The sequence below is a fragment of the Ranitomeya imitator genome, chromosome 8 (genome assembly GCF_032444005.1).
Source record: "Ranitomeya imitator isolate aRanImi1 chromosome 8, aRanImi1.pri, whole genome shotgun sequence".
Classification (NCBI taxonomy): Eukaryota; Metazoa; Chordata; class Amphibia; order Anura; family Dendrobatidae; genus Ranitomeya; species Ranitomeya imitator.
In genome coordinates, this window is record NC_091289.1 from 194,519,610 (window position 1) to 194,544,886 (window position 25,277).

Below are 25,277 nucleotides of genomic sequence, written 5' to 3' on the forward strand. Positions count from 1 at the left end.
TGAAACTTAACATGGACAAAACAGAATTCATCATCTTTCCCCCATCTCACGCGACCCCCCCAACGAACCTATCCATTACAGTAAATGGCTGCCCACTCTCCCCAGTCCCACAAGCTCGCTGCCTCGGGGTAATCCTTGACGCTGATCTCTCCTTCAAACCACATATCCAAGCCCTTTCCACTTCCTGCCGACTTCAACTCAAAAATATTTCACGAATCCGTTCATTCCTCAACCATGAATCTGCAAAAACCTCTCGCCTTGACTACTGCAACCTCCTGCTCTGTGGCCTCCCCTCTAACACTCTCGCACCCCTCCAATCTATTCTAAACTCTGCTGCCCGACTAATCCACCTGTCCCCCCGCTACTCCCCAGCCTCTCCCCTCTGTCAATCCCTTCACTGGCTCCCCATTACCCAGAGACTCCACTACAAAACCCTAACCATGACGTACAAAGCCATCCACAACCTGTCTCCTCCATACATCTGTGACCTCGTCTCCTGGTACTTACCTACCCGCAACCTCCGATCCTCACAAGATCTCCTACTCTACTCCCCTCTTATCTCCTCTTCCCTCAATCGTATACAAGATTTCTCTCGCGTATCACCCCTACTCTGGAACCCTCTACCACAACACATCAGACTCTCGCCTACCATCGAAACCTTCAAAAAGAACCTGAAGACCCACCTCTTCAGACAAGCCTACAACCTGCAGTTACCACCGATCGACCAAACCGCTGCATGACCATCTCTACCCTCACCTACTGTATTCTCACCCATCCCTTGTAGATTGTGAGCCTTCGCGGGCAGGGTCCTCATTCCTCCTGTACCAGTTATGACTTGTATTGTTTAAGATTATTGTACTTGTTTTCATTATGTATACCCCTCCTCACATGTAAAGCGCCATGGAACAAATGGCGCTATAACAATAAATAATAATAATAATAATAATAATAATAAAGAGCGGAGGCTTGCGGGACATTATAGCAGGAGCAGTCCCTGTTCTTCCTCCCCCACCCTTGAGCCTGTATTTTGGCGCCAATCGCCGCCATTAAAAGCAGGAGCGGGAACAGCTCCTCCACAGTGACGTCACACAGCCCTGGGAGCAGCATCGGTCTGGAGAGATTATACTGCGCCGCCAGAGCCCTGGTTTAACCCCTGAACAGCTAACCAGAGAGGATACTGGCGGTGAGAGGTAAAGATCTTATCATCCCAGAGGGCTCACGGGTCTGCCATTGTCCAGCAGCTACGGAACTATCACGCCGGTATCTATTAACCCCGGCGTTCCCACGCTTCATCTCCCGCTCCTCTGCAAAAGGTAACCAGGCACCTTCCACCTTCCTCTGCGGGGGTGAGCGGGCTCGGGAGGGAAGAGAACCCTGCGATCACCGGGAACACGATCATCGGCAGTAGGGGCGATAAGTTCCCCTCCAGGAGACACTAGTAGTTGGGTCACAAGCCATATAAGACCTGAGGCCTGTAGAGCACTGCTGACGCCCTTAAAACGCGGCACCTCTTAGCTGCAGAAAGCAGCAGGCTGCAACTTATAACTGGGGCTGATAAAATTAAGCTTGGTAACATTAGCTTTCAGACTGCACTACTACCCCTCACATATAACCTGTCCCGCAACTAAGTGAAGTGAATTAGGTGATAAGACTGTATTGACGGGGCGCATGCGCGGGGTCCAGCAATGACATATATGTTGTGCTGAGCTCTGCTACCCGTCGGACCCCATTTAACCCTTTCCAGCGACCGGAGCACAGTAAATATTCTCCCTGCCCGGGGACAGCGTATCTTTGAGAGTGAGACGATCTGCAATGCCAAAAAAGGGAAGCACGACACAGCCAGCAGGCCGCACCATTTCAGATCTACTTATGAGCGGCACCCCATCCAAAATGGCTGCAGCAGCTAATCCTCCAATAACCTCTGCAACCCAAGGCGACGGGAGCGCAGAGCAGGATGACATTTCCCCACAATCGGATGCGATGATCTCAACGGCTGCCCTCACGAGATCACTGCAGGAGACCTTTAGAGAGGAACTCAGAACCGCTATGCAGGGTATCTCATCCCAGTTACAAGATTTAGCCCAGCGCACAAACAACCTGGAGGAAATAATGGAGGCTGTCTCAGATGCGCTAGAGGAAGATCAGGAAACTTTCAAGCTACAGGCTGACCGCATTTCTGAGCTAGAATTAAAATGTGAGGACTATGAGAATAGATCTAGAAGGAGCAACATACGAATTAGGGGCCTTCCTGAACATGTTGTTGCCCTTAAAGATACAGCAACAGCCCTTTTCACGGCCCTTTTACCGGACCTGGACCCGACCCTTCTCCATATTACAAGAATACACAGGGCACTGGGCAAGCCGCGGTCTAATGATATGCCAAGAGATGTAATACTAAAAATGCATTATGAGGAGACACGCGATCAGATCTTGCTGGCAGCTAGAAACCACCCTATCTTACCCGGCCTACCAGACTCGGTACACATCTACGCGGACATTGCACCCTCCACACTGGCCAGGAGAAGGGCCCTCAGGTCAATTACGGCCTCGCTACAAGAAGCTCAGGTTAAATATAGGTGGGGCTTCCCATTTGCCCTTATCTTCACCTTCAAATCCCAACTCTATACCTGCCGGTCACTAGAGGAGGGAACTCAGGCCCTAATTAGGGCTGGTATCGCACTATCCTCAGAGACATCCTCACTCCCACAGAGAAAGCCCAGGCCTGTAAGGGAATGGAAGAATACCCCCAGAACAAGAAGTCAAAACACTCAAGTCACTTGACTCGCATAACCCAGGGCTTGACATCCTCAAAATTCTCTCTGAGTCCCTGGGTTCTGTTGTGGGACCAGATGTCGGTTCTGACCAGCTCTGAAACTGGGTCACTTACCTAGCAGCTAATGCTCGGTCTATTTACAGTTGTACTATTTATTATTATATTTTCAAGCATCCTAATCCTTATTCCTTTCCGCCTATCCCTCCCCCCTTTTCCTTTCCCCTCTTTATCTCTCCCCCCCTCTTTCCTCTCTTCCCTTTACTATAAAGTCAATCTCAGATGATTCAAGGGTTGGGGTCCTCGGGGTCGCAACATGCTGCCCAAACTCGGTGAATCTTGGTGTCCTTCTTAATATGGGACTCCAGATCGCCGCATCTTGTGGGCTCAATGCCCTTTGGAAAATTTATGTCATGTTCTGCGTCAATGTCTTCCCCCTGTTTGTCTCTTCCCTTTTGTTTCCACATAGAGATTATTGCTGTGGTGGTGAATTTGTGGGTCGGGGTCGGGTGGAGGAAGATGGTTTGCCTCTTATTAGCAGTGTACACTTAATTACCAGAAATGAGCAGTACTTAACCTATCTCGGCATTAATCTAACCTCCCATAGGTCGACTTTATTTAAATGGAACTATGCCCCCTTAATTGGAAATCTCAAATCAGACCTCTCCAGATGGTCATCTATGTCCCTATCCTGGTTGGGTAGACTTCACGCCATTGAGATGATCTCCTTACCACGTTTTCTGTATATTTTCCGCTCTTTGCCCATTCCTTTACCCTCCAAAACGTTACTAGATATACATAACACGATCTCCAAATTTATATGGCAGGGGAAAAGACCTAGGATAAGACTAAAAACCATGTTTATTAATAGAAGACGAGGAGGTATGTCTCTGCCCAACTTCAATTTATACTATAGAGCGGCTCAATTAGCTCAACTAATAAGTGCCAACGCGGACAAACATAACACACCCAGATGGGTGAATCTCGAATCTCACCTCCTGACCCCATTCTCCCTACCAGGCCTCATGTGGTCTTTGCAGAAACTCCCGAGGGGGCTCCACACATCAGCTCCATTCACAGCACATTCCCTGATGCTATGGAGAAAGGAAAGATTTAAACACTCTCTACAATCCAAAACTTCCTTAATGACGCATATTTTTCATAACCCAGCTTTTCTTCCAGGGTTGGAACCTCGCCCTCTCCACTGGTGGATATCTAGGGGTTTAATTACCCTCAAAAATCTTACATCGCCTTTTAACATCCTACTCACCAAGCAAGAGTTTATCCAAAAGCACTCCCCACCAAATTCTGAAATTTTACATATCATCCAAATCTTTCATTTTGCTGAACAAATTTTAGGACATGGTGTCACTCACCGCTCATCAGGTTATGAGCAAATGTGTTTGTATGACCCATTGGGCAAGGGAGCTATCTCTTTTATATACTCAACCCTAAATGCAATATCAGAGGAAGTAAAACTCCAATATATGATTCAATGGGAAAGAGACTTTAATAAGATAATGTCCCCATTGGAGTGGCAAAAATGCTGCTGCTCTCTCTCCAAGGGTAGTCTCCAAACCTCATTAGTTGAAACATCCATCAAGCTCCTACATAGGACATATTTGGTCCCGAGCAAATTACATGCCATCTACCCAAATATGTCGGATCGGTGTTTCAGGGGGTGTGGAGCCCTGGGCGACTTGAAGCACACGTGGTGGGATTGTCCGGTTGTTTCCACTCTTTGGTTAAAGATTAAATCTATTGTAGAGGAGCTTTATGGTGGGACGATTCAGTTAGATGCAACGGTGTTCCTGTTGGGGGCCAAACACTCGGGCTTCTCCAACAAACTCCATAATCTAGTCAACCAGCTGTTCCTCGCCACCAAGCTACACATTGCAACAAAATGGAAAACAACTACCCTATCTTTTTCCTCAGTAATCGACAAAATGAACACCATCATGCTATTTGAACGAATACAAGCTACAAGAGACGACGCATGGGAGCCATACTATCAAATATGGAGGCCGTGGATCGAAAGGAACTCTAGTAGTAATCTCGACCAAGTTTTATCATTATCACTATGAGACCAACTTAATGCCAGATTAACCATATGGACCCGCCCTTTATACCCGACTATTGATGATGCTCTGATACAGTAATGGATCTCTTACCCCCCTCCCCCTTGTCTTTCTCGACCACTTGTCTTTGTCTGCGTGTATAAATGTATTGTCTAAATGTTCCCAAGGGTAATTTAGAATTTGATTATGCTTCTGTATATTCCCCTGCGCGGGATATTGTTGTGTATCTTTCTTGGTTTTTCTTTGAAAAATAAAAACAAGTTGAAACTAAAACTCCTGATCCCCAATGCATAGTCTTCTGCCATACTAGAAATTTATTTTTAATGTTCTACCGTCGCTGCAGATGCTGAACTCAGGATTTAGAAAGATTCTGTAATGGGAAGTGACATGTAAATCACATCAGTGGATAAACGAGTTCGATCGGACAGAAAGTCATTAACCCGTAGATCTGATTCTCGAGAACATGTCACATTCTAGCATCGCTGTTTGGGGAAATATTCCCGTGGGAATACAGAGACTCTCGATAACACTTGAGTAGGCTGGAGGACGAGTTAGAGGGTCACATCATAATTTCCATTTTGTCAGAATATTCCATACTCCTTATTAAGCCTTCATGCAGCATAGATACCGCGGTGGAGCACAGTCCATTGTGACAGATCAAAGCAAAGTTTCCAAAAATGTTGAGTTGGGGATTATTTTTGGGTTTGTGTTTTGGAGCCGTCTCTATGGAGTGCATTCGACCACTATCCAAACCTTTTCTGACTTAAAAACTGTGGTGGTAAATTTATATTGTCATACCCAGGACTGAGTATAGGTAGTTAGGAGGGGAATACGTACCAGAGGGGTTTGGGGGATGGTGAAGACCAGAAGTGGCCTGGCGTCCTGGAACATTTGTGGACTTAGATCGTCTACTGTCTTCTGCCATCATCTACTGACCAGGAACCCGTTCAGGCTGCAGCGTAGGACATGGAGGTGGATTTTATTACTTGCCCCTCTTTGAGATTCTCTGGCTCCTCCACAGTAGTTATTCAGCCCCAGATTGTGTTTCCAGTATTTCCATCCACGTGTCTCCAGCAGTCTGTAAAATCAGTGTGGTCAGGAAGGGTCTTTTGTATCATGGAGGGTGAAGGTCTGTGCACGGCAGTCTCCATCAGTCCTATAGACAAAGAGCGGACTTCACCGCCTGTGACCACAGCACTATTGTAACATGGCACTGACACCGGTTCTTGACGGTGACAGTCCATGGTGTGTAAGTGTGATGATTGCAGGGTAAGTCCCTGCAGCACAGTGGTGGAAGCCCATAGACGGCGTGAGGTGCCTGCGGAGTCTCTGTGGTCTTTTGCGTTGCAAGGAATCAAGTGTCGGTCCACATTGGGTAAGGATGTGGTGAAAATGACCTGTAGCCACTCAGCCACATCACACAAAGTCTCTGCCCACGCCTCGGCTCCACGCCGGTGTCCTATTTCCAGGGAGAGATTCAGGGTTCTTCGCTGCTATCTCACGGTGTCACACACGACTCTCCCAGACTGTGAGAAACACATCAGTATAAAGACTGGGCCCCTTCTGCAACCTGCAGCATGCCATTCACCAGCCCCTGGTCCACCCATGTACAAGCAAAAGCACCCTGTAGCTTCTAAGGAGCAGATGGCGACACCTCACATATGTAATCGGGGACTCATGCTGGCGGTAGGGAACCCGATGACAGACCTGTATTTGGAGGACATCTCAAGCCTATAGTGACGTGAGAGACCCTGACGTGGCATCAGTTTAGCTGGTATCTTTTATCTAGTGCAACTGTTGATGGACAGACATGGACATATCGCCACCTTCTGATATCGCGTATGTAGCCTCAGGTTGTGATCGCTCAGACTTGTACCATCAGTGTGTGACAGGGGGCGAGGTGACATGTGAAGTGACGGGGTGAGGTGACGTGGCGAGGTGACGTGAAGGGATGGGGTGAGGTGACATGTGAAGTGACGGAGTGAGGTGACGTGAAGGGACGGGGTGAGGTGACATGTGAGGTGACGTGACGAGGTGACGTGATGAGTGAGGTATTGTGTGTGAAGTGACGGCAAGGTGAGGTGAGTTGACATGTGAAGTGACGGGGTGAGGTGACGTGTGAAGTGACGGGGTGAGGTGATGTGTGATGGGTGAGGTGACGGGGTGAGGTGACGTGTGATGGGCGAGGTGACGTGTGAAGTGACGGGGTGAGGTGAGGTGACGGGATGAGGTGACGTGTGATGGGCGAGGTGACGCGTGAAGTGACGGGGTAAGGTAACGTGTGATGGGCGAGGTGACGTGTGAAGTGACGGGGTGAGGTGACGTGTGATGGGCGAGGTGACGCGTGAAGTGACGGGGTGAGGTGATGTGTGAAGTGACGGGGTGAGGTGACATGTGATGGGTGAGGTGACATGTGAAGTGACGGGGTGAGGTGATGGGTGAGGTGATATGTGAAGTGACGGGGTGAGGTGACGTGTGATGGGTGAGGTGACGTGAAGTGACGGGGTGAGGTGACGTGTCACCGGCAATCATTATTTAGGATATAATGACTATCTACAGCTAATCAGAGGACGTGACGACTCCGGCTGATAAATTCATATTTTCCTCCTGGTTTATTCTTCCGCAGAGCTGGTTGTCATGACGACGCGGCGTTGTTTCTCCGGAGTCTCTGTGTGGAGATGGCGTCCTGAGGAGTGTCGGTGGCCGCCCCATCCACATTCACCTCACAGCAGTAGTGGCCCCTCGTGACGCGAGCGCTCCGGTACCTGATGGACCGTGACATAGCGCTGCAGCGTCCATCTGTGCAGTCGCCTCATTTCTCCACAGACACAAACCTCCTCCTTTATCTACAAAACGGAAACTTTACATTTATTATTTCTGATGTTTTTTTCCTCACGCAAAAAACAATCTCCTGTTCTGGAGGAAGTTGTTTCGTTAGACGGATCTGATATCTCGCACCCGTCCAGTCACGAGGGGATAAATGTTTCCCAAAATGATCCAATCCATAGAATAACTCTGACTTTCACCCTTCCGCTTCTTTGGGCCTTACACATTTTTTTTTAGGTTTTTTCATTATTGTGCTCCGGGGAGCAATTTTTGAAGTTTTACTTTTCGTGTTCACCACATGGTAGAAATGACGTCGCCTTTATTCTGCGCGTCCTTCCCATTACAGCGATGCTAGTGAGACTTTACCTCTGGCATGGACATCCAGGACTGGCGGCCATTGTCACTCCTCCGGCTGTGGCCTCTGGTGGCCGCTTTCATAATGGATGTAGGGATCCTATTTTTAACAGTCATGACGCCCAAACAGCCATAAAAAAGTCAGCGCTCCTTAATTTTAGAACTTTTGTATATTGTCTATATTAAAAAATCTACCATATTTTTTTTCTTCAGCTACAATGCAGAGCTATGTGTCTCCATGGTAACAGACTACAAACAAAACCCTATGTAGTCGTACTAAATGTTATCTATTAGTAGGGTAAGAAGAAGGAGGGAAATGGGAGAGAGTAAAAGGATCAGACCACACAGGCTTGATTTGTAGTCTGTTACCATGATGATACATCAGATTGCTTAGGAGCTGTATACACCAAACGGTAGAAACCAGTGAATTGAGGCTGTTTGCAAAAAAAGTTCAGTTTTTTTTATATTGGACAATAAAAATTCGTAATGAAGGTGGACATGGTTTTTAGAGCAGTTCAGCAGCACGGACTCGCTTGGTGTAACTTTGATCCGATTACTTTTAAGGCCGTATCAAGATGGCGTTTTTATTTTAACGGTTTGCATCATTATTCAATTAAGACGGTGACGTTCCCCTCCGAAGGAAACAATAGAAAGTCGATTCACATTGATTTAATTTCACTTGCAATTTGCTTTCCTACTTCAGTTGAGACAAACCCGTAGGTTAGGACCGGTGCCAGCCACATTGTGGGCACGGTGCTGTACCGATCAATACGGAGCTGTGTGATTAGATGCCAGCACATTATTTGCTGGAGTTTTGTTCTCCAAGGACCTCGTTTGGCCGCTGATTACAGCCTCTGCTTCTGAAATTCCCAGAACTGTTTCCCTTTTTGCAAACAAGTTAGACCCCCGAGTGGTAATCGCCTCCTCATAATACAAGTAAAAGCTAATAAATGCCTTTTGTAATTTACTTAGAGATTTTCTTCACCTACTTACATCATGTGCAACATTTTGTGCTGGTACATTTTTTTAATGTACCTTTACTACAGTCGGGACTTAGTTTTTTCTGATACAAAATTCCAAATCTTCTGCTTGCTCTTCATGAAAAATATTAAAATCTGATCTTCCTGCAGCCACCACTAGGGGGAGCTCACTGTATAGCCTGTATGCAGGGAGCTCCACCTAGAGGTGATTATAGCAACTGCCTTGTAAATCCCACTTTTAGGCAATTTGGAGTCTGAGCATAAAATCCAGACCCCACATTTACAGTGGGAAACAGAAAGTGATCAACCGCACTGTGTACAATTATAGAAGCGTCTCTCCCGTCCTCATGGATGAATCTGCATTAAGGTGGCGGATGGCTAAAGTTGTACCTTGAGTCTTATGCTTCTTGTTTCTTCTTCTCCTAGCAGAACTTATCACTTCTTAAATAGCTAAAAACATGGAATCAGAATTGCATCAGCCCATACCTCCTGACAGTCACCACTGGGGGGGCGCTTACTACTTATAGGTGTGATTGAAGAAACAGCCGCACTCAAAATATGGGTTTTTAAATACATAACATAGATGAAATTTATTGAAGTCACGACAGTAATATTAAAGTGTCAAGGTAAAGTTTCGACCCCGTAGTGGGTCTTTATCAAACCTCACTTTAAGGTAGAGGTAATTATAGGGAGAAGAGTCCGGAGCGAGGAGATGCCTGTGCTGAAGCACATGACCACAGGCGTCTCCTCGCTCCGGACCCGTGGTCCCTCCCCGTGCTCATCACCACAGGCGTCTCCTCGCTCTGGACCCATGGTCCCTCCCCGTGCTCATCACCACAGGCATCTCCTCGCTCCGGACCCATGGTCCCTCCCCGTGCTCATCACCACAGGTGTCTCTTCGCTCCGGACCCGTGGTCCCTCCCCGTGCTCATCACCACAAGCATCTCCTCGCTCCGGACCCATGGTCCCTCCCCGTGCTCATCACCACAGGCGTCTCTTCGCTCCGGACCCGTGGTCCCTCCCCGTCCTCATCACCACAGGCGTCTCCTCGATCCGGACCCGTGGTCCCTCCCCGTCCTCATCACCACAGGCGTCTCCTCGATCCGGACCCGTGGTCCCTCCCCATGCTCATCACCACAGGCGTCTCTTCGCTCCGGACCAGTGGTCCCTCCCTGTGCTTTGCCAGACTCTCTTATTCAATATCAATAGCTCTCTTTAGGAGCCCCTACATTTTTTCCACTGTGGTGTCTTCTCCCTCTACCTTAAAGTGAGATTTGATAAAGACCAACTACGGGGTCGAAACGTTACCTCGACACTTTAATATTACAGTGGTGACTTCAATAAATTTCATCTATGTTATGCATTTGAAAACCCACATTTTGAGTGCGGCTGTTTCTTCAATCATTTGATTCGACTGGATCCACTCCAGTTTTAGCCTGCACCTGCCTATTTTTAACAGAGTGCACACCATTTTCCTATAATTGCTACTTATAGGGGCACTTACTTCTTACAGGTATATATAGTGATCACTAGGGGGCACTTACTTCTTACAGGTAAATATAGTCACAACTAGGGGGCACTTACTTGTTACAGGTATATATAGTCACCACTAGGGGGCACTTACTTCTTACAGGTATATAGTCACCACTAGGGGGCACTTACTTCTCACAGGTATATGTAGCCACCACTAGGGGGCACTTACTTCTTAAAGGTATATAGTCACCACTAGGGGGCACTTACTTCTTACAAGTATATATAATCACCACTAGGGGGCACTTACTTCTTACAAGTATATATAGTCACCACTAGGGGGCACTTACTTCTTACAGGTATATATAGTCACCACTAGGGGGCACTTACTTCTTACAGGTAAATATAGTCACAACTAGGGGGCACTTACTTGTTACATGTATATATAGTCACCACTAGGGGGCACTTACTTCTTACAGGTATATAGTCACCACTAGGGGGCACTTACTTCTTTCAGGTATATATAGCCACCACTAGGAGGCACTTACTTCTTAAAGGTATATAGTCACCACTAGGGGGCACTTACTTCTTACAAGTATATATAATCACCACTAGGGGGCACTTACTTCTTACAAGTATATATAGTCACCACTAGGGGGCACTTACTACTTACAGGTATATATAGTCACCACTAGGGGGCACTTACTTCTTACAGGTATATATAGTCACCACAAGGGGGCACTTACTTCTTACAGGTATATATAGTCACCACTAGGGGGCACTTACTTCTTACAGGTATATATAGTCACCACTAGGGGGCACTTACTTCTTACAGGTATATATAGTCACCACTAGGGGGCACTTACTTCTTACAGGTATATATAGTCACCACAAGGGGGCACTTACTTCTTACAGGTATATATAGTCACCACTAGGGGGCACTTACTTCTTAAAGGTATATAGTCACCACTAGGGGGCACTTCTTACAAGTATATATAGTCACCACTTGGGGGCACTTACTTCTTACAGGTATATATAGTCACCACTAGGGGGCACTTACGTCTTACAGGTATATATAGTCACCACTAGGGGGCACTTACTTCTTACAGGTATATATGGTCACCACAAGGGGGCACTTACTTCTTACAGGTATATAGTCACCACTAGGGGGCACTTACTTCTTACAAGTATATATAGTCACCACTAGGGGGCACTTACTTCTTACAGGTATATATAGTCACCACTAGGGGGCACTTACTTCTTACAAGTATATATAGTCACCACTAGGGGGCACTTCTTACAAGTATATATAGTCACCACTAGGGGGCACTTCTTACAAGTATATATAGTCACCACTAGGGGGCACTTTTTCATTATACAATAAGACATATTATTAGGTTATAACACCAAAGAGCTTAATCCTCTTTGTTTTTGAGCTTGACGGGTGGTCACAAAAGTTGGACCCCCACAGCTCATAATATAATAAATCCCAGCGATATGCCTAATCATTGTAATAACATACACCTTTAAGATGAAATTGATATAGACATAGACAGCCCTTTTAATCGCTTTATCTAGATTTCGATCACACATCAAACTGAGCCTGATATTCCTCCTGTCGGTGTGTAGCGGGTGTCGGCACAAGGATCGGCCCTGTTGTCGTTCAGTAGGACTGATCATTGGCGCTTCTGCTCAGGCTCCATGTTGCTTATTTCCGTTGCACATTTTATTTTCCCAGCGCTAATAATAATCCGTCTGGATTTCTTCCATGCATGTGGACGAGGTTATGGGACCTTGCATGAGGATGGACATCGGCTCCGATGAGTGTGAACGGGGCCTTATGTCTGTACGTTCCGCTCACAGATCCACGACGGCCGCCGCAGATTCAAGAAACTTCAGGAAAGAGCAAAAGTGAAGTTGAGTATTTATCGATTTGTCCGTTTCCTCAAAGGGAAATTATATTGGACTGAAACCATTGCAAACATTTAGCCCAATAAAAGCTGGGAATTAGATCCTGTGTTGAGCGCGGCCGCCGGTGACAGCAGAGCAGGGATCAGGGCAGGCGCGTCCGGCGTCATTGATCTCTTGCAGGAGGCCTGATGAACACCGAGACGTTCTGGTTACAGGTCCGTCTCTAAACCAGACGGCACTGACCCAATGGCCGCTGCTCAGAGACCCCCATCCTCCATCATAATGATCTGTCGGTGCACATTAGCCGTGTGTTGCACATTAGTCGTGTATTTCACCTTGCGCTCACGCGTTTCTCTTGGCTGATTGCTGCCGCTGCTTTGACCATTACTCTGGTTGATGGCTTTAGGTTATTTTTGTGTCCTAACTCCCACTCCAATAGGGCCGTGATTGATACTGATCTTTCTCTGCGGACACTTTTATTGGGAGCAGAACAGAACGGGGCTCGGTAAATCTGAGCTTTATAGGTGCTTACGGCTTACAGGACCGTCATCCATCTTTTGTAGGGGCGGCGGAGGGAAGGTCGTTACCCTACAGTCCTCACTATTGGAAAGAAGAATAAGATACAATGGCCCCGGCTGCTGGGATCACACGAGGGTTCAATCGATGTCCCCGGACTGGTGGCAGCTTATTAACAAGGTTTATAACGCTCCTGAGTCAGCCGGGAATTGGCACGGACAAAGCCGGAAATGACAGAACGATGGAAAGTCAATCAACTGAGGGCAAAGTGCTCATGTGTCTGGGGTAGAAGCACGTTAGGTGGACCTGACATTAATGCGTGACCGCAGTCATGCATGTCGTCAGGCGCACGAACGCGACTCATGGCTGTCACGGTGCTCTGTCCCTTTATAAATTCCCAATCTTCCTCCTCATTGGGTTGTGCAAAACTGCATTCAGATGGAGCTTATCTTAATTATATGGGTCCAATGTAAGGGCATTTGTAATGTTTCTAAGCATTATCGGCACAAGCCCCCACCCCAAGAATCAAAAAATTCATTTCCCTGTTTTTCTCCTCCATACAGCCCTGACCACCAAGACAACTTCTTCCAATCCAGACATCTCTTTACATAAAAGCCCCCACAAAGTAAAATTACTATTTTATGTCTGTCTCTGTGCCCCCAAAAGTAATATACTATCATTGAATCTCTATATTGTAACAGCACCCCCTCTATGCCCCCTTACAGTAATAATACCCCCTTTGTGCCCCACAATAAAAGTGTCATCACAAACTAATAATGGCAATTTTGTGTCCCATCTTACCGTACTCTGGAGGAACTAGTTTCCTATGTGGTGGACGTGGCTCCCTGTTCTTCCATAGTATTTGTGGGTATCTACATTACCGAGGTATCCCGGTGCCACAGATATCCCTGGTTCCCGGACCGCCATTACCGCAGATGTAAGGTTCGTCAGCCCTATGCTGGAATGGAAAATCTGCGCCCCCCTATAAACTGCATGGGATGCGGCTCTGCGTGGTTTGGAGTAACCCCTTGTATTACTGGTTTCTTTGAAATGCATGAATGGCCCCTGAATTTAGCATTTGGTTCCCACAGATGTAACAGCTTCGGTCACTAATATGTAATGTGAAGTAGGTTGAATCAAAGCAAATAGCCCGGCTCAAAAGATTTGTCTGAGATTAGAAAATAGTGTTTTATTTCCGCTAGAAATGGCGCCTCTCCTAATCATGGCAGCATTTGGTATTGCAGCTTGGCTCTTAATAATACCAGATGAGGGCGCTGTTTCTATGGGAAAAGAAATGACTTGTTCTTTTGTTAGAAATCCCAATTGTTCCGATGATCGTTCGTCTCACAGAGATCTCCCCCAAACACTTTGCTTTCTGCCCAGATCACAGTTGCCATTTTTCTCACTCTCGTACGTTACCATCGCCCCTCGATATTGGTGAATCCCGCTATGGATGTGGCTCGAGTGATTTTTTTTTTTTGGTAGAAATCCTCTCTTCCTTTCTTGAAGTGTCGCTTCTTCCCGACTTCCCCCTGTGACTCGACAACAAATAAAAATTAGTGTCTCTCCGTGTCGTACGAGTCTGTTCATTAGCGAAGATGTCAAGAGTCTTCCTTGCAAATGAAAACGGGGAGACGATTCTGTGTACGATGCTGATTGCAGCGGCTGCGACAGAAGTAAAGGAAATGGTTTAATTGCAGGATTTTCTTGAAGACGCCAGAAACGACTTGAAAGTGACATTTTTTGTGAGAGCCGCGATGTCGGGGATAATTGGACTCTCGTTGGATTGATGGGGATTCTCGGCTTTTTCTTAGAAGCTGATCTGATTATTTTTGGCTTCGTCTTAGATGAGAATTAAGAATGTGTCGGCAAACAAGGACTGATGTGAATGCGCGTTATGTCCGGACCCGCGATCGGCACAGATAATGGTGGCGTTAGGCCGAGGTCTGGTGTCCGGAAATCATCCGTCCAAATCGGATCCCGCAGTAATCCGTTATCTCGGTGGGACAGACACAACTTTTTTTTGTCTTTCTATAAAACACATTGTTGCTGGATCTTTTTTTTTTCACCCTGAAGTCTATGGAAATGGATCACTTCAACAGTCGTCCATTATTCTTCCTTTTTGCCACAGGTCTCGGTTGTGTTTTTTTTTTGGCTTACTGAATCTGTCTCAGGCTGGTTTCACATTTGCGTTTTTTGCCACTGCGTTTTAGCGCAAAAAAAGCATGCGTTTTTTTTTCTATACTTAACATTAAAAACGCATGCGTTTTTTGCATGCGTTTTGCCGCGTTTTGACGATGCATGCGTCGTTTCTATTCTTGCGTTTTGTTGCGGAAATGCAACCTGTAGTAATTTCTAGCGGCGTTTTTTTGCCGCAAAAAAAGTATTGCTGTCTATGTAAAGGCATGCGTTTTTAAGCACATGCGTTTGCATGCGTTTTTAAACGCATGCGTTTCAATAGAAAAACACAAGAATACACACTGATAAGTCACCCCCCAACCCTAACCCTAGGGATCCTCACCCTAACCCTAGGGATCCTAACCCTAAGGGTTAGGATCCTAACCCTAAGGGTTAAGATCCCTAGGGTTAGGGTGAGGATCCCTAGGGTTAGGGTTAGGATCCCTAGGGTTAGGATTCCTAGGGTTAGGGTTAGGATCCCTAGAGTTACTAGGGATCCTAACCCTAGGGATCCTAACCCTAACCCTAGGGATCCTAACCCTAACCCTAGCTATTTCTGTTTATAGTGGGTTTTCTAGTTGATTTTGATGATTGGCAGCTGTCACACTCTTCTCATCATGCGTTTCAAAAACGACACTGGGTCAGTTGGACCGTTCTAGGCTATATCACGAGGATAACTAGCGATTCGAGATGAGCGATTATTTTGAAATCTGAATTTGACAGTTTTGTCAAATTACTTCCAAAGATTTGATTTGCTCCGAATCACAAGTAATGTAAATACCCTGCAAAGATGCATGTAACACTCTGAGGTTTACTAGGACTGTATCAACCCCTTTCAAGCTTCAACCCAGCCTTAATAATGTCAGTGATTTCCACATATCTGGATATGGGTAAATGGACGGTAACCTGTCCTGTCACACTCTCTGTATAGTTTATTCAGTGTTTTATGGCTTTCTCTTCCTATCTGCATGGCTGAGTGGTGACGTCCTCTTACTATCCAGATTCACCACAAAATGTCTGCTGCATTCCCTGCCTCGGCTTTTATACAGGCTGTCATAGTCGCTCTTGATTGGAAATAGATTTCATGGTCAATTTAATTGTATAATATGTCCCAGTATTCAAGGGTCTGTCTCCGTAGCGGGTCGGTCCCTCTAGTTTTTGCAACCGAGATCTATGTGTCTGATGCCGACTCCACAGGGGATAAATGTATTTTTCATTTTAGTTGAAACTTTATTGGGGAGGAAGATTATTCGCCTTTATAATAATTTGTGTGTTCCTAATACCCGGGGGACATTTCTGTTACCTCAATTACAGGGTGCAGTTTTGGAGCTTTGAGATCCGAGCGCTTTCCCTGCGGATTTACGTTTTACTATTTGTTTTCACTGCTGCAATCTTTTCTTTCCACAGCCCCTGAGAATGCACTGCAAGAGTTGTGCACTGGTCACCAGCTCGGGACACCTGCTGGGCAGTAAACTGGGGCATCAGATTGACCAGACGGAGTGTGTGATCCGCATGAACGATGCCCCCACCCGGGGCTACGGACAGGATGTGGGCAACAAGACCAGCCTGCGAGTGATCGCGCACTCCAGCATTCAGCGGATACTCCGGAGCCGCAACGAACTTCTGAACATGAGCCAAGGCACCGTCTTCATATTCTGGGGGCCCAGCAGCTACATGAGACGAGACGGCAAAGGATTAGTTTACAACAACCTGCAGCTCATCAGCAAGATACTACCTCGACTAAAAGTCCACATCATCACCCGCCACAAGATGCTGCATTTTGATGAACTGTTCAAGAAAGAGACCGGAAAAGACAGGTAGGAAAATTGTGGAAAAAGAAAATATTGTTTTGTTTGACATTATTATTTATTTTTGTTGTTGTCGTGTTGGGAATAGGATTTTATGTCAGGTCAGGACACATCAGGCCCAACGTCATAGGTGGTCATTGTAACCAGCTTTAAACTTTACATAAATCAATAGTACAAGTGAATGCAAGAAACTTGCTGAAGATAACACAGGTTGGCAACTCACTGAGGAATCAGATTACAGCTGCCTATTTAAGTTTATGTAGAGAGGACGGGAGTGAAACTATGCTGCTGCTTTCCGGTAAGTGTTTTATCCACCGGGGTGCTGGATTCATAGCTGCACTGCTCAGCATTGCTGTATAATGTCCTCCACGTTGCAGGTATCAAGCGTTTTATTTAACCCCAGAGCTGGATTCACATTTGTACTGCTCAATATTTATGACTAATGTCCTCCATGCTGATGTTCTCTAGTAAATATTTTATCTTACCCCAAATCTGGATTCACAGCTACTCCATAGTACTGCTATATGTCATTATCCCATGCTGATGCTCACAAGTGTTTTATTTAACCCCAGAGTTGGATTCAGATCTGTACTGCTCAGTATTTCTGTATAATGACCTCCATTCTGCTGAAGATTTTGAGCATGTACCATATAGATCACAAAGAACAGGAATCCCACTGGTCTGTGTGTGCTGTGTATGCGAGGCACCAAAATAGCTCACCTCCACCCACCAGCCCAGAAACAGCCGAAAACTGGAGGGGGAAACTGGTGAAAGTGCAGGATACAAGTAATATCGCATTCAAACAGTCCCTCACTACTTTCAAGACCACACTCGCCACAGCAAAACAAACCTACTTCTCATCTCTCATATCCTCTCTGTCTCACAACCCTAAACAGTTATTCAACACCTTCAACTCTCTCCTCCGTCTCCCAGCACCTCCTCCCTCCCCACTCATCTCAGCTGAAGACTTTGCCTCATTTTTCAAGCAGAAGATTGAGAACATCAGAGACAATTTTAGTCGACAACCCCCAGAGCCCTTCCTCCCAATTACGCAGCCCTCCACCTCCAAAAACCAACTTCTCCACCATCACAGAAGATCGACTCTCCACTCTACTCTCAAGATCGCATCTCACCACCTGTGCACTTGACCCGATCCCATCCCACTTCATCCCAAACCTCACCACAGTCTTCATCCCAACCCTAACCCATCTCTTCAACCTATCACTAACAACTGGTGTTTTCCCTAAAGCTTTAAACATGCCTCCATCACACCTATCCTCAAAAAGCCCTGTCTTGACCCATCCTCTGTATCTAGCTATCGCCCTATATCACTTCTCCCCTATGCCTCCAAGCTACTGGAACAACACACCTACCTTGAGCTGTCCTCCCATCTCTCTTCCTGATCCCTCTTCGACCGCTTACAATCTGGCTTCCGGTCACACCACTCCACTGAAACTGCCCTAACTAAGGTCACCAATGACCTATTAACCGCCAAGAGCAAGCGACACTACTTTATCCTCCTCCTCCTCGACCTGTCGGCTGCCTTTGACACAGTGGACCATTCCCTATTATTACAGACCCTCTCATCCCTTGACATCACAGACTTGGCCCTATCCTGGATCTCATCATACCTAACTGACCCAACATTCAGCGTCTCCCACTCACACACCACCTCCTCACCTCGCCCCCCATCTGTCGGAGTCCCACAAGGTTCAGTCCTTGGGCCCCTGCTCTTCTCCATTTACACCTTTGGCCTGGGACAGCTCATAGAATCTCATGGCTTTCAGTATCATCTCTATGCTGATGACACACAGATCTACATCTCTGGACCAGATATCACCTCCCTACTAACCAGAATCCCTCAATGTCTGTCCACTATTTCATCCTTCTTCTCCGCTAGATTTCTGAAACTTAACATGGACAAAACAGAATTCATCATCTTTCCCCCATCTCACGTGACCCCCCCAACGAACCTATCCATTACAGTAAATGGCTGCCCACTCTCCCCAGTCCCACAAGCTCGCTGTCTCGGGGTAATCCTTGACACTGATATCTCCATAAAACCACTTATCCAAGCCCTTTCCACTTCCTGCCGACTTCAACTCAAAAATATTTCACGGATCCGTACATTCCTCAACCAAGAATCTGCAAAAACCCTAGCCCATGCCCTCATCATCACCTGCCTCGACTACTGTAACCTCCTGCTCTGTGGCCTCCCCTCTAACACTCTCGCACCCCTCCAATCTATTCTAAACTCTGCTGCCCGACTAATCCACCTGTCCCCCCGCTATTCCCCGGCCTCTCCCCTCTGTCAATCCCTTCACTGGCTCCCCATTGCCCAGAGACTCCACTACAAAACCCTAACCATGACGTACAAAGCCATCCACAACCTGTCTCCTCCATACATAGTAACATAGTAACATAGTTAGTAAGGCCGAAAAAAGACATTTGTCCATCCAGTTCAGCCTATATTCCATCATAATAAATACCCAGATCTACGTCCTTCTACAGAACCTAATAATTGTATGATACAATATTGTTCTGCTCCAGGAAGACATCCAGGCCTCTCTTGAACCCCTCGACTGAGTTCGCCATCACCACCTCCTCAGGCAAGCAATTCCAGATTCTCACTGCCCTAACAGTAAAGAATCCTCTTCTATGTTGGTGGAAAAACCTTCTCTCCTCCAGACGCAAAGAATGCCCCCTTGTGCCCGTCACCTTCCTTGGTATAAACAGATCCTCAGCGAGATATTTGTATTGTCCCCTTATATACTTATACATGGTTATTAGATCGCCCCTCAGTCGTCTTTTTTCTAGACTAAATAATCCTAATTTCGCTAATCTATCTGGGTATTGTAGTTCTCCCATCCCCTTTATTAATTTTGTTGCCCTCCTTTGTACTCTCTCTAGTTCCATTATATCCTTCCTGAGCACCGGTGCCCAAAACTGGACACAGTACTCCATGTGCGGTCTAACTAGGGATTTGTACAGAGGCAGTATAATGCTCTCATCATGTGTATCCAGACCTCTTTTAATGCACCCCATGATCCTGTTTGCCTTGGCAGCTGCTGCCTGGCACTGGCTGCTCCAGGTAAGTTTATCATTAACTAGGATCCCCAAGTCCTTCTCCCTGTCAGATTTACCCAGTGGTTTCCCGTTCAGTGTGTAATGGTGATATTGATTCCCTCTTCCCATGTGTATAACCTTACATTTATCATTGTTAAACCTCATCTGCCACCTTTCAGCCCAAGTTTCCAACTTATCCAGATCCATCTGTAGCAGAATACTATCTTCTCTTGTATTAACTGCTTTACATAGTTTTGTATCATCTGCAAATATCGATATTTTACTGTGTAAACCTTCTACCAGATCATTAATGAATATGTTGAAGAGAACAGGTCCCAATACTGACCCCTGCGGTACCCCACTGGTCACAGCGACCCAGTTAGAGACTATACCATTTATAACCACCCTCTGCTTTCTATCACTAAGCCAGTTACTAACCCATTTACACACAATTTCCCCCAGACCAAGCATTCTCATTTTGTGTACCAACCTCTTGTGCGGCACGGTATCAAACGCTTTGGAAAAATCGAGATATACCACGTCCAATGACTCACCGTGGTCCAGCCTATAGCTTACCTCTTCATAAAAACTGATTAGATTGGTTTGACAGGAGCGATTTCTCATAAACCCATGCTGATATGGAGTTAAACAGTTATTCTCATTGAGATAATCCAGAATAACATCCCTCAGAAACCCTTCAAATATTTTACCAACAATAGAGGTTAGACTTACTGGCCTATAATTTCCAGGTTCACTTTTAGAGCCCTTTTTGAATATTGGCACCACATTTGCTATGCGCCAATCCTGCGGAACAGACCCTGTCGCTATAGAGTCCCTAAAAATAAGAAATAATGGTTTATCTATTACATTACTTAGTTCTCTTAGTACTCGTGGGTGTATGCCATCCGGACCCGGAGATTTATCTATTTTAATCTTATTTAGCCGGTTTCGCACCTCTTCTTGGGTTAGATTGGTGACCCTTAATATAGGGTTTTCATTGTTTCTTGGGATTTCACCTAGCATTTCATTTTCCACCGTGAATACCGTGGAGAAGAAGGTGTTTAATATGTTAGCTTTTTCCTCGTCATCTACAACCATTCTTTCCTCACTATTTTTTAAGGGGCCTACATTTTCAGTTTTTATTCTTTTACTATTGATATAGTTGAAGAACAGTTTGGGATTAGTTTTACTCTCCTTAGCAATGTGCTTCTCTGTTTCCTTTTTGGCAGCTTTAATTAGTTTTTTAGATAAAGTATTTTTCTCCCTATAGTTTTTTAGAGCTTCAATGGTGCCATCCTGCTTTAGTAGTGCAAATGCTTTCTTTTTACTGTTAATTGCCTGTCTTACTTCTTTGTTTAGCCACATTGGGTTTTTCCTATTTCTAGTCCTTTTATTCCCACAAGGTATAAACCGCTTACACTGCCTATTTAGGATGTTCTTAAACATTTCCCATTTATTATCTGTATTCTCATTTCTGAGGATATTGTCCCAGTCTACCAGATTAAGGGCATCTCTAAGCTGTTCAAACTTTGCCTTCCTAAAGTTCAATGTTTTTGTGACTCCCTGACAAGTCCCCCTAGTGAAAGACAGGTGAAACTGCACAATATTGTGGTCGCTATTTCCTAAATGCCCAACCACCTGCAGATTTGTTATTCTGTCAGGTCTATTAGATAGTATTAGGTCTAAAAGTGCTACTCCTCTGGTTGGATTCTGCACCAATTGAGAAAGATAATTTTTCTTGGTTATTAGCAGAAACCTGTTGCCTTTATGGGTTTCACAGGTTTCTGTTTCCCAGTTAATATCCGGGTAGTTAAAGTCCCCCATAACCAGGACCTCATTATGGGTTGCAGCTTCATCTATCTGCTTTAGAAGTAGACTTTCCATGCTTTCTGTTATATTTGGGGGTTTGTAACAGACCCCAATGAGAATTTTGTTACCATTTTTCCCTCCATGAATTTCAACCCATATGGACTCGACATCCTCATTCCCTTCGCTAATATCCTCCCTTAAAGTGGACTTTAGACAAGACTTTACATAGAGACAAACCCCTCCTCCTCTCCGATTTTTACGATCCTTTCTAAACAGACTGTAACCCTGTAAGTTAACTGCCCAGTCATAGCTTTCATCTAACCATGTCTCGGTTATTCCCACTATGTCAAAGTTACCTGTAGATATTTCTGCTTCTAGTTCTTCCATCTTGTTTGTCAGGCTTCTGGCGTTTGCGAGCATGCAGTTTAGAGGATTTTGTTTTGTTCCAATCTCCTCACTGTGGATTGTTTTAGAAATGTTCTTACCTCCCTTCTGAGTATGTTTTCCTGGGTCGTCTTTGTTCGAGTCTAATGTTTTTCTTCCCGTCCCCTCTTCTTCTAGTTTAACGCCCTCCTGATGAGTGTAGCGAGTCTTCTGGCGAATGTGTGTTTCCCAGGTTTCTTGAGGTGTAGTCCGTCTCTGGCGAGGAGTCCATCATACCAGTAATTCACACCGTGGTCCAGGAATCCAAATCCTTGTTGTCTGCACCATCGTCTTAGCCAGTTGTTTGCATCAAGGATCCTGTTCCATCTCCTGGTGCCATGCCCGTCTACTGGAAGGATAGAAGAAAAAACTACCTGTGCATCCAGTTCCTTTACTTTCTTCCCCAACTCTTCAAAGTCCTTGCAGATTGTCGGTAGGTCTTTCCTTGCCGTGTCATTGGTGCCAACATGTATCAGAAGAAATGGGTGGACGTCCTTGGAGCTGAAGAGCTTTGGTATCCTATCGGTCACATCCTTGATCATCGCACCTGGAAGGCAGCATACTTCTCTTGCAGTTATGTCCGGTCTGCAGATGGCTGCTTCTGTGCCTCTCAGTAGTGAGTCTCCCACCACCACCACTCTTCGTTGCTTCTTGGCTGTATCTGTGACCTCGTCTCCCGGTACTTCCCTACACGCAACCTCCGATCCTCACAAGATCTCCTTCTCTACTCCCCTCTTATCTCCTCTTCCCACAATCGTATACAAGATTTCTCTCGTGCATCCCCCCTACTCTGGAACCCTCTACCGCAACACATCAGACTCTCACCTACCATCGAAACCTTCAAAAAGAACCTGAAGACCCACCTCTTCCGACAAGCCTACAACCTGCAGTAACCACCGATCGACCAAACCGCTGCATGACCAGCTCTACCCTCACCTACTGTATTCTCACCCATCCCTTGTAGATTGAGAGCCCTCGCGGGCAGGGTCCTCATTCCTCCTGTACCAGTTATGACTTGTATTGTTTAAGATTATTGTACTTGTTTTCATTATGTATACCCCTCCTCACATGTACAGCGCCATGGAATAAATGGCGCTATAATAATAAATAATAATAATAATATAATAGCCATAAATATATATATTCCTCATGTACACACACAGGGCAATATGTTCTTAAAAATCATCCGAAACTACCCGCATGCTTTAAATAAAGCTTAAAGGGGTGGTTCAGGTTTGGGACAAAAGTCTGAAATCACCCTTATAGGGCATATAGTCATGGGCTGTCTTTATGAGAAAACCCCTTTAAGTCTATATCCAGCGTGTGCAGCTACTTTGTAATTCTCTAATTTATAGTGTGTTACTATGGAAATATATAAGTTCAGATAGGAGCTGCATGCGCAGAATAACAGCACAGATTTTGTAATCTCAATTTACAAACTTTCTTAGTTATTAATTTCAGTTACACCTGGCAAGTAAAACAAGATGGTTGTCATTATAGGGTTACTAGATGGTGGCCCGATTCTAAGACATCGGGTATTCTAGAATATGCATATCATAGTAACATAGTAACATAGTTAGTAAGGCTGAAAAAAGACATTTGTCCATCCAGTTCAGCCTATATTCCATCATAATAAATCCCCAGATCTACGTCCTTCTACAGAACCTAATAATTGAAAAATCCGATAAAAAAATGTACACAAGAACCAAAGATATAGAAATGTAAATTTTATTGAAAAGACAACAAAAAAAAACAAAAAATACAAAAGTACAAAAAATACCAACATGTAGGCATTAGAAAGTGGGAAACCAAGATATGGCATAGGGACCCACCATGTTATCAACAAGAGGTACTATTCAGGAGCCAAATAAACCAATATATTGCACATGATTGCTCTCTAAGTCCAGTGAAAACGTCTCTTAAACATGAGACACTAATAGAAAGGGTACCAATATTAATGTGCAAATAATTACCTCTGGTGGGTGCCAACGCCTGCCCCTACGCACGTTTCGGCAAACAGCCTTCTTCTGGGGGTGGCATCATACCAGTAAGAGTAAGGTTATATAGTTTCCAACAACCAATCACAGATGACATAACGAATGAACAATAAACAATACAACCTAACAAACCCTCTCTATGGCTAAGAACCCGCCGGGACTTGATACTGCATTCATTAAAACTCACTAGGGGAGGTGTGGAATAGCATCTGTGTGCACACCAATAATAGAGCTAGACTGCATGTCATAATTAGGTATCCGCCCATCCACCATCACATACCATGGGAATGGGTAGTACCTTATAAGACTAAAGGCCAATCGAACAGCAAGAGGTGTGTCCACAACCTAGATCATAACAAAATACGCCCCCATAAGCAAATAGTGCTTATCACGCTATGGAGAAATAACAGAGACAGGGAGAATACATAAAGTAGTGCTGCAGATATTAACGGCGCAGACCGCCCCGTCCGATGAGGAGAGAAACAACGAGGAGCGCGTCAGTGTCGGCGATCCGGTCACGAACCGGACCCCGCCTACCATGGCAGGCGTCAGGTCACATGACCGGAGCGCCGAGTAAAAAGACACGCCCCGCGATGCTCCCATACCGCAACGACGCCTGCGCACTATGAACAACGCTAAAAAGATATATTGCGAAAATGCCCTTACAACATATACACTAACAGTCGTATCCCAATCACTCACAGTCATGCCGCTAAAAATACAAAGTGAACACAGTGCTGAGTGGCATATAATAGAAATATAAGTACCGTGCTACTATAAACGTAACAAATATCTAAAAGTCTTATAGTACGGGTAAGGGGCATAGACCGTACTGTGCTGGGAGCTAGGGGTGACCGGATCGCCGACACTGACGCGCTCCTCGTTGTTTCTCTCCTCATCGGACGGGGCGGTCTGCGCCGTTAATATCTGCAGCACTACTTTATGTATTCTCCCTGTCTCTGTTATTTCTCCATAGCGTGATAAGCACTATTTGCTTATGGGGGCGTATTTTGTTATGATCTAGGTTGTGGACACACCTCTTGCTGTTCGATTGGCCTTTAGTCTTATAAGGTACTACCCATTCCCATGGT

The 25,277-nt window shown here is 45.5% G+C and overlaps 1 protein-coding gene across 1 annotated transcript in view; it reads left to right on the forward strand.

Annotated features, from left to right (window-relative positions):
• The window catches only part of ST6GALNAC5 (ST6 N-acetylgalactosaminide alpha-2,6-sialyltransferase 5), a 124,824-nt gene that overhangs the window by 70,412 nt on the left and 29,135 nt on the right, over window positions 1-25,277 (forward strand). The window contains exon 3 of the mRNA XM_069738307.1: window positions 16,491-16,900. Coding sequence (XP_069594408.1) covers window positions 16,491-16,900 — 410 coding nt within the window. The remainder of the gene's footprint in view (window positions 1-16,490; window positions 16,901-25,277) is intronic.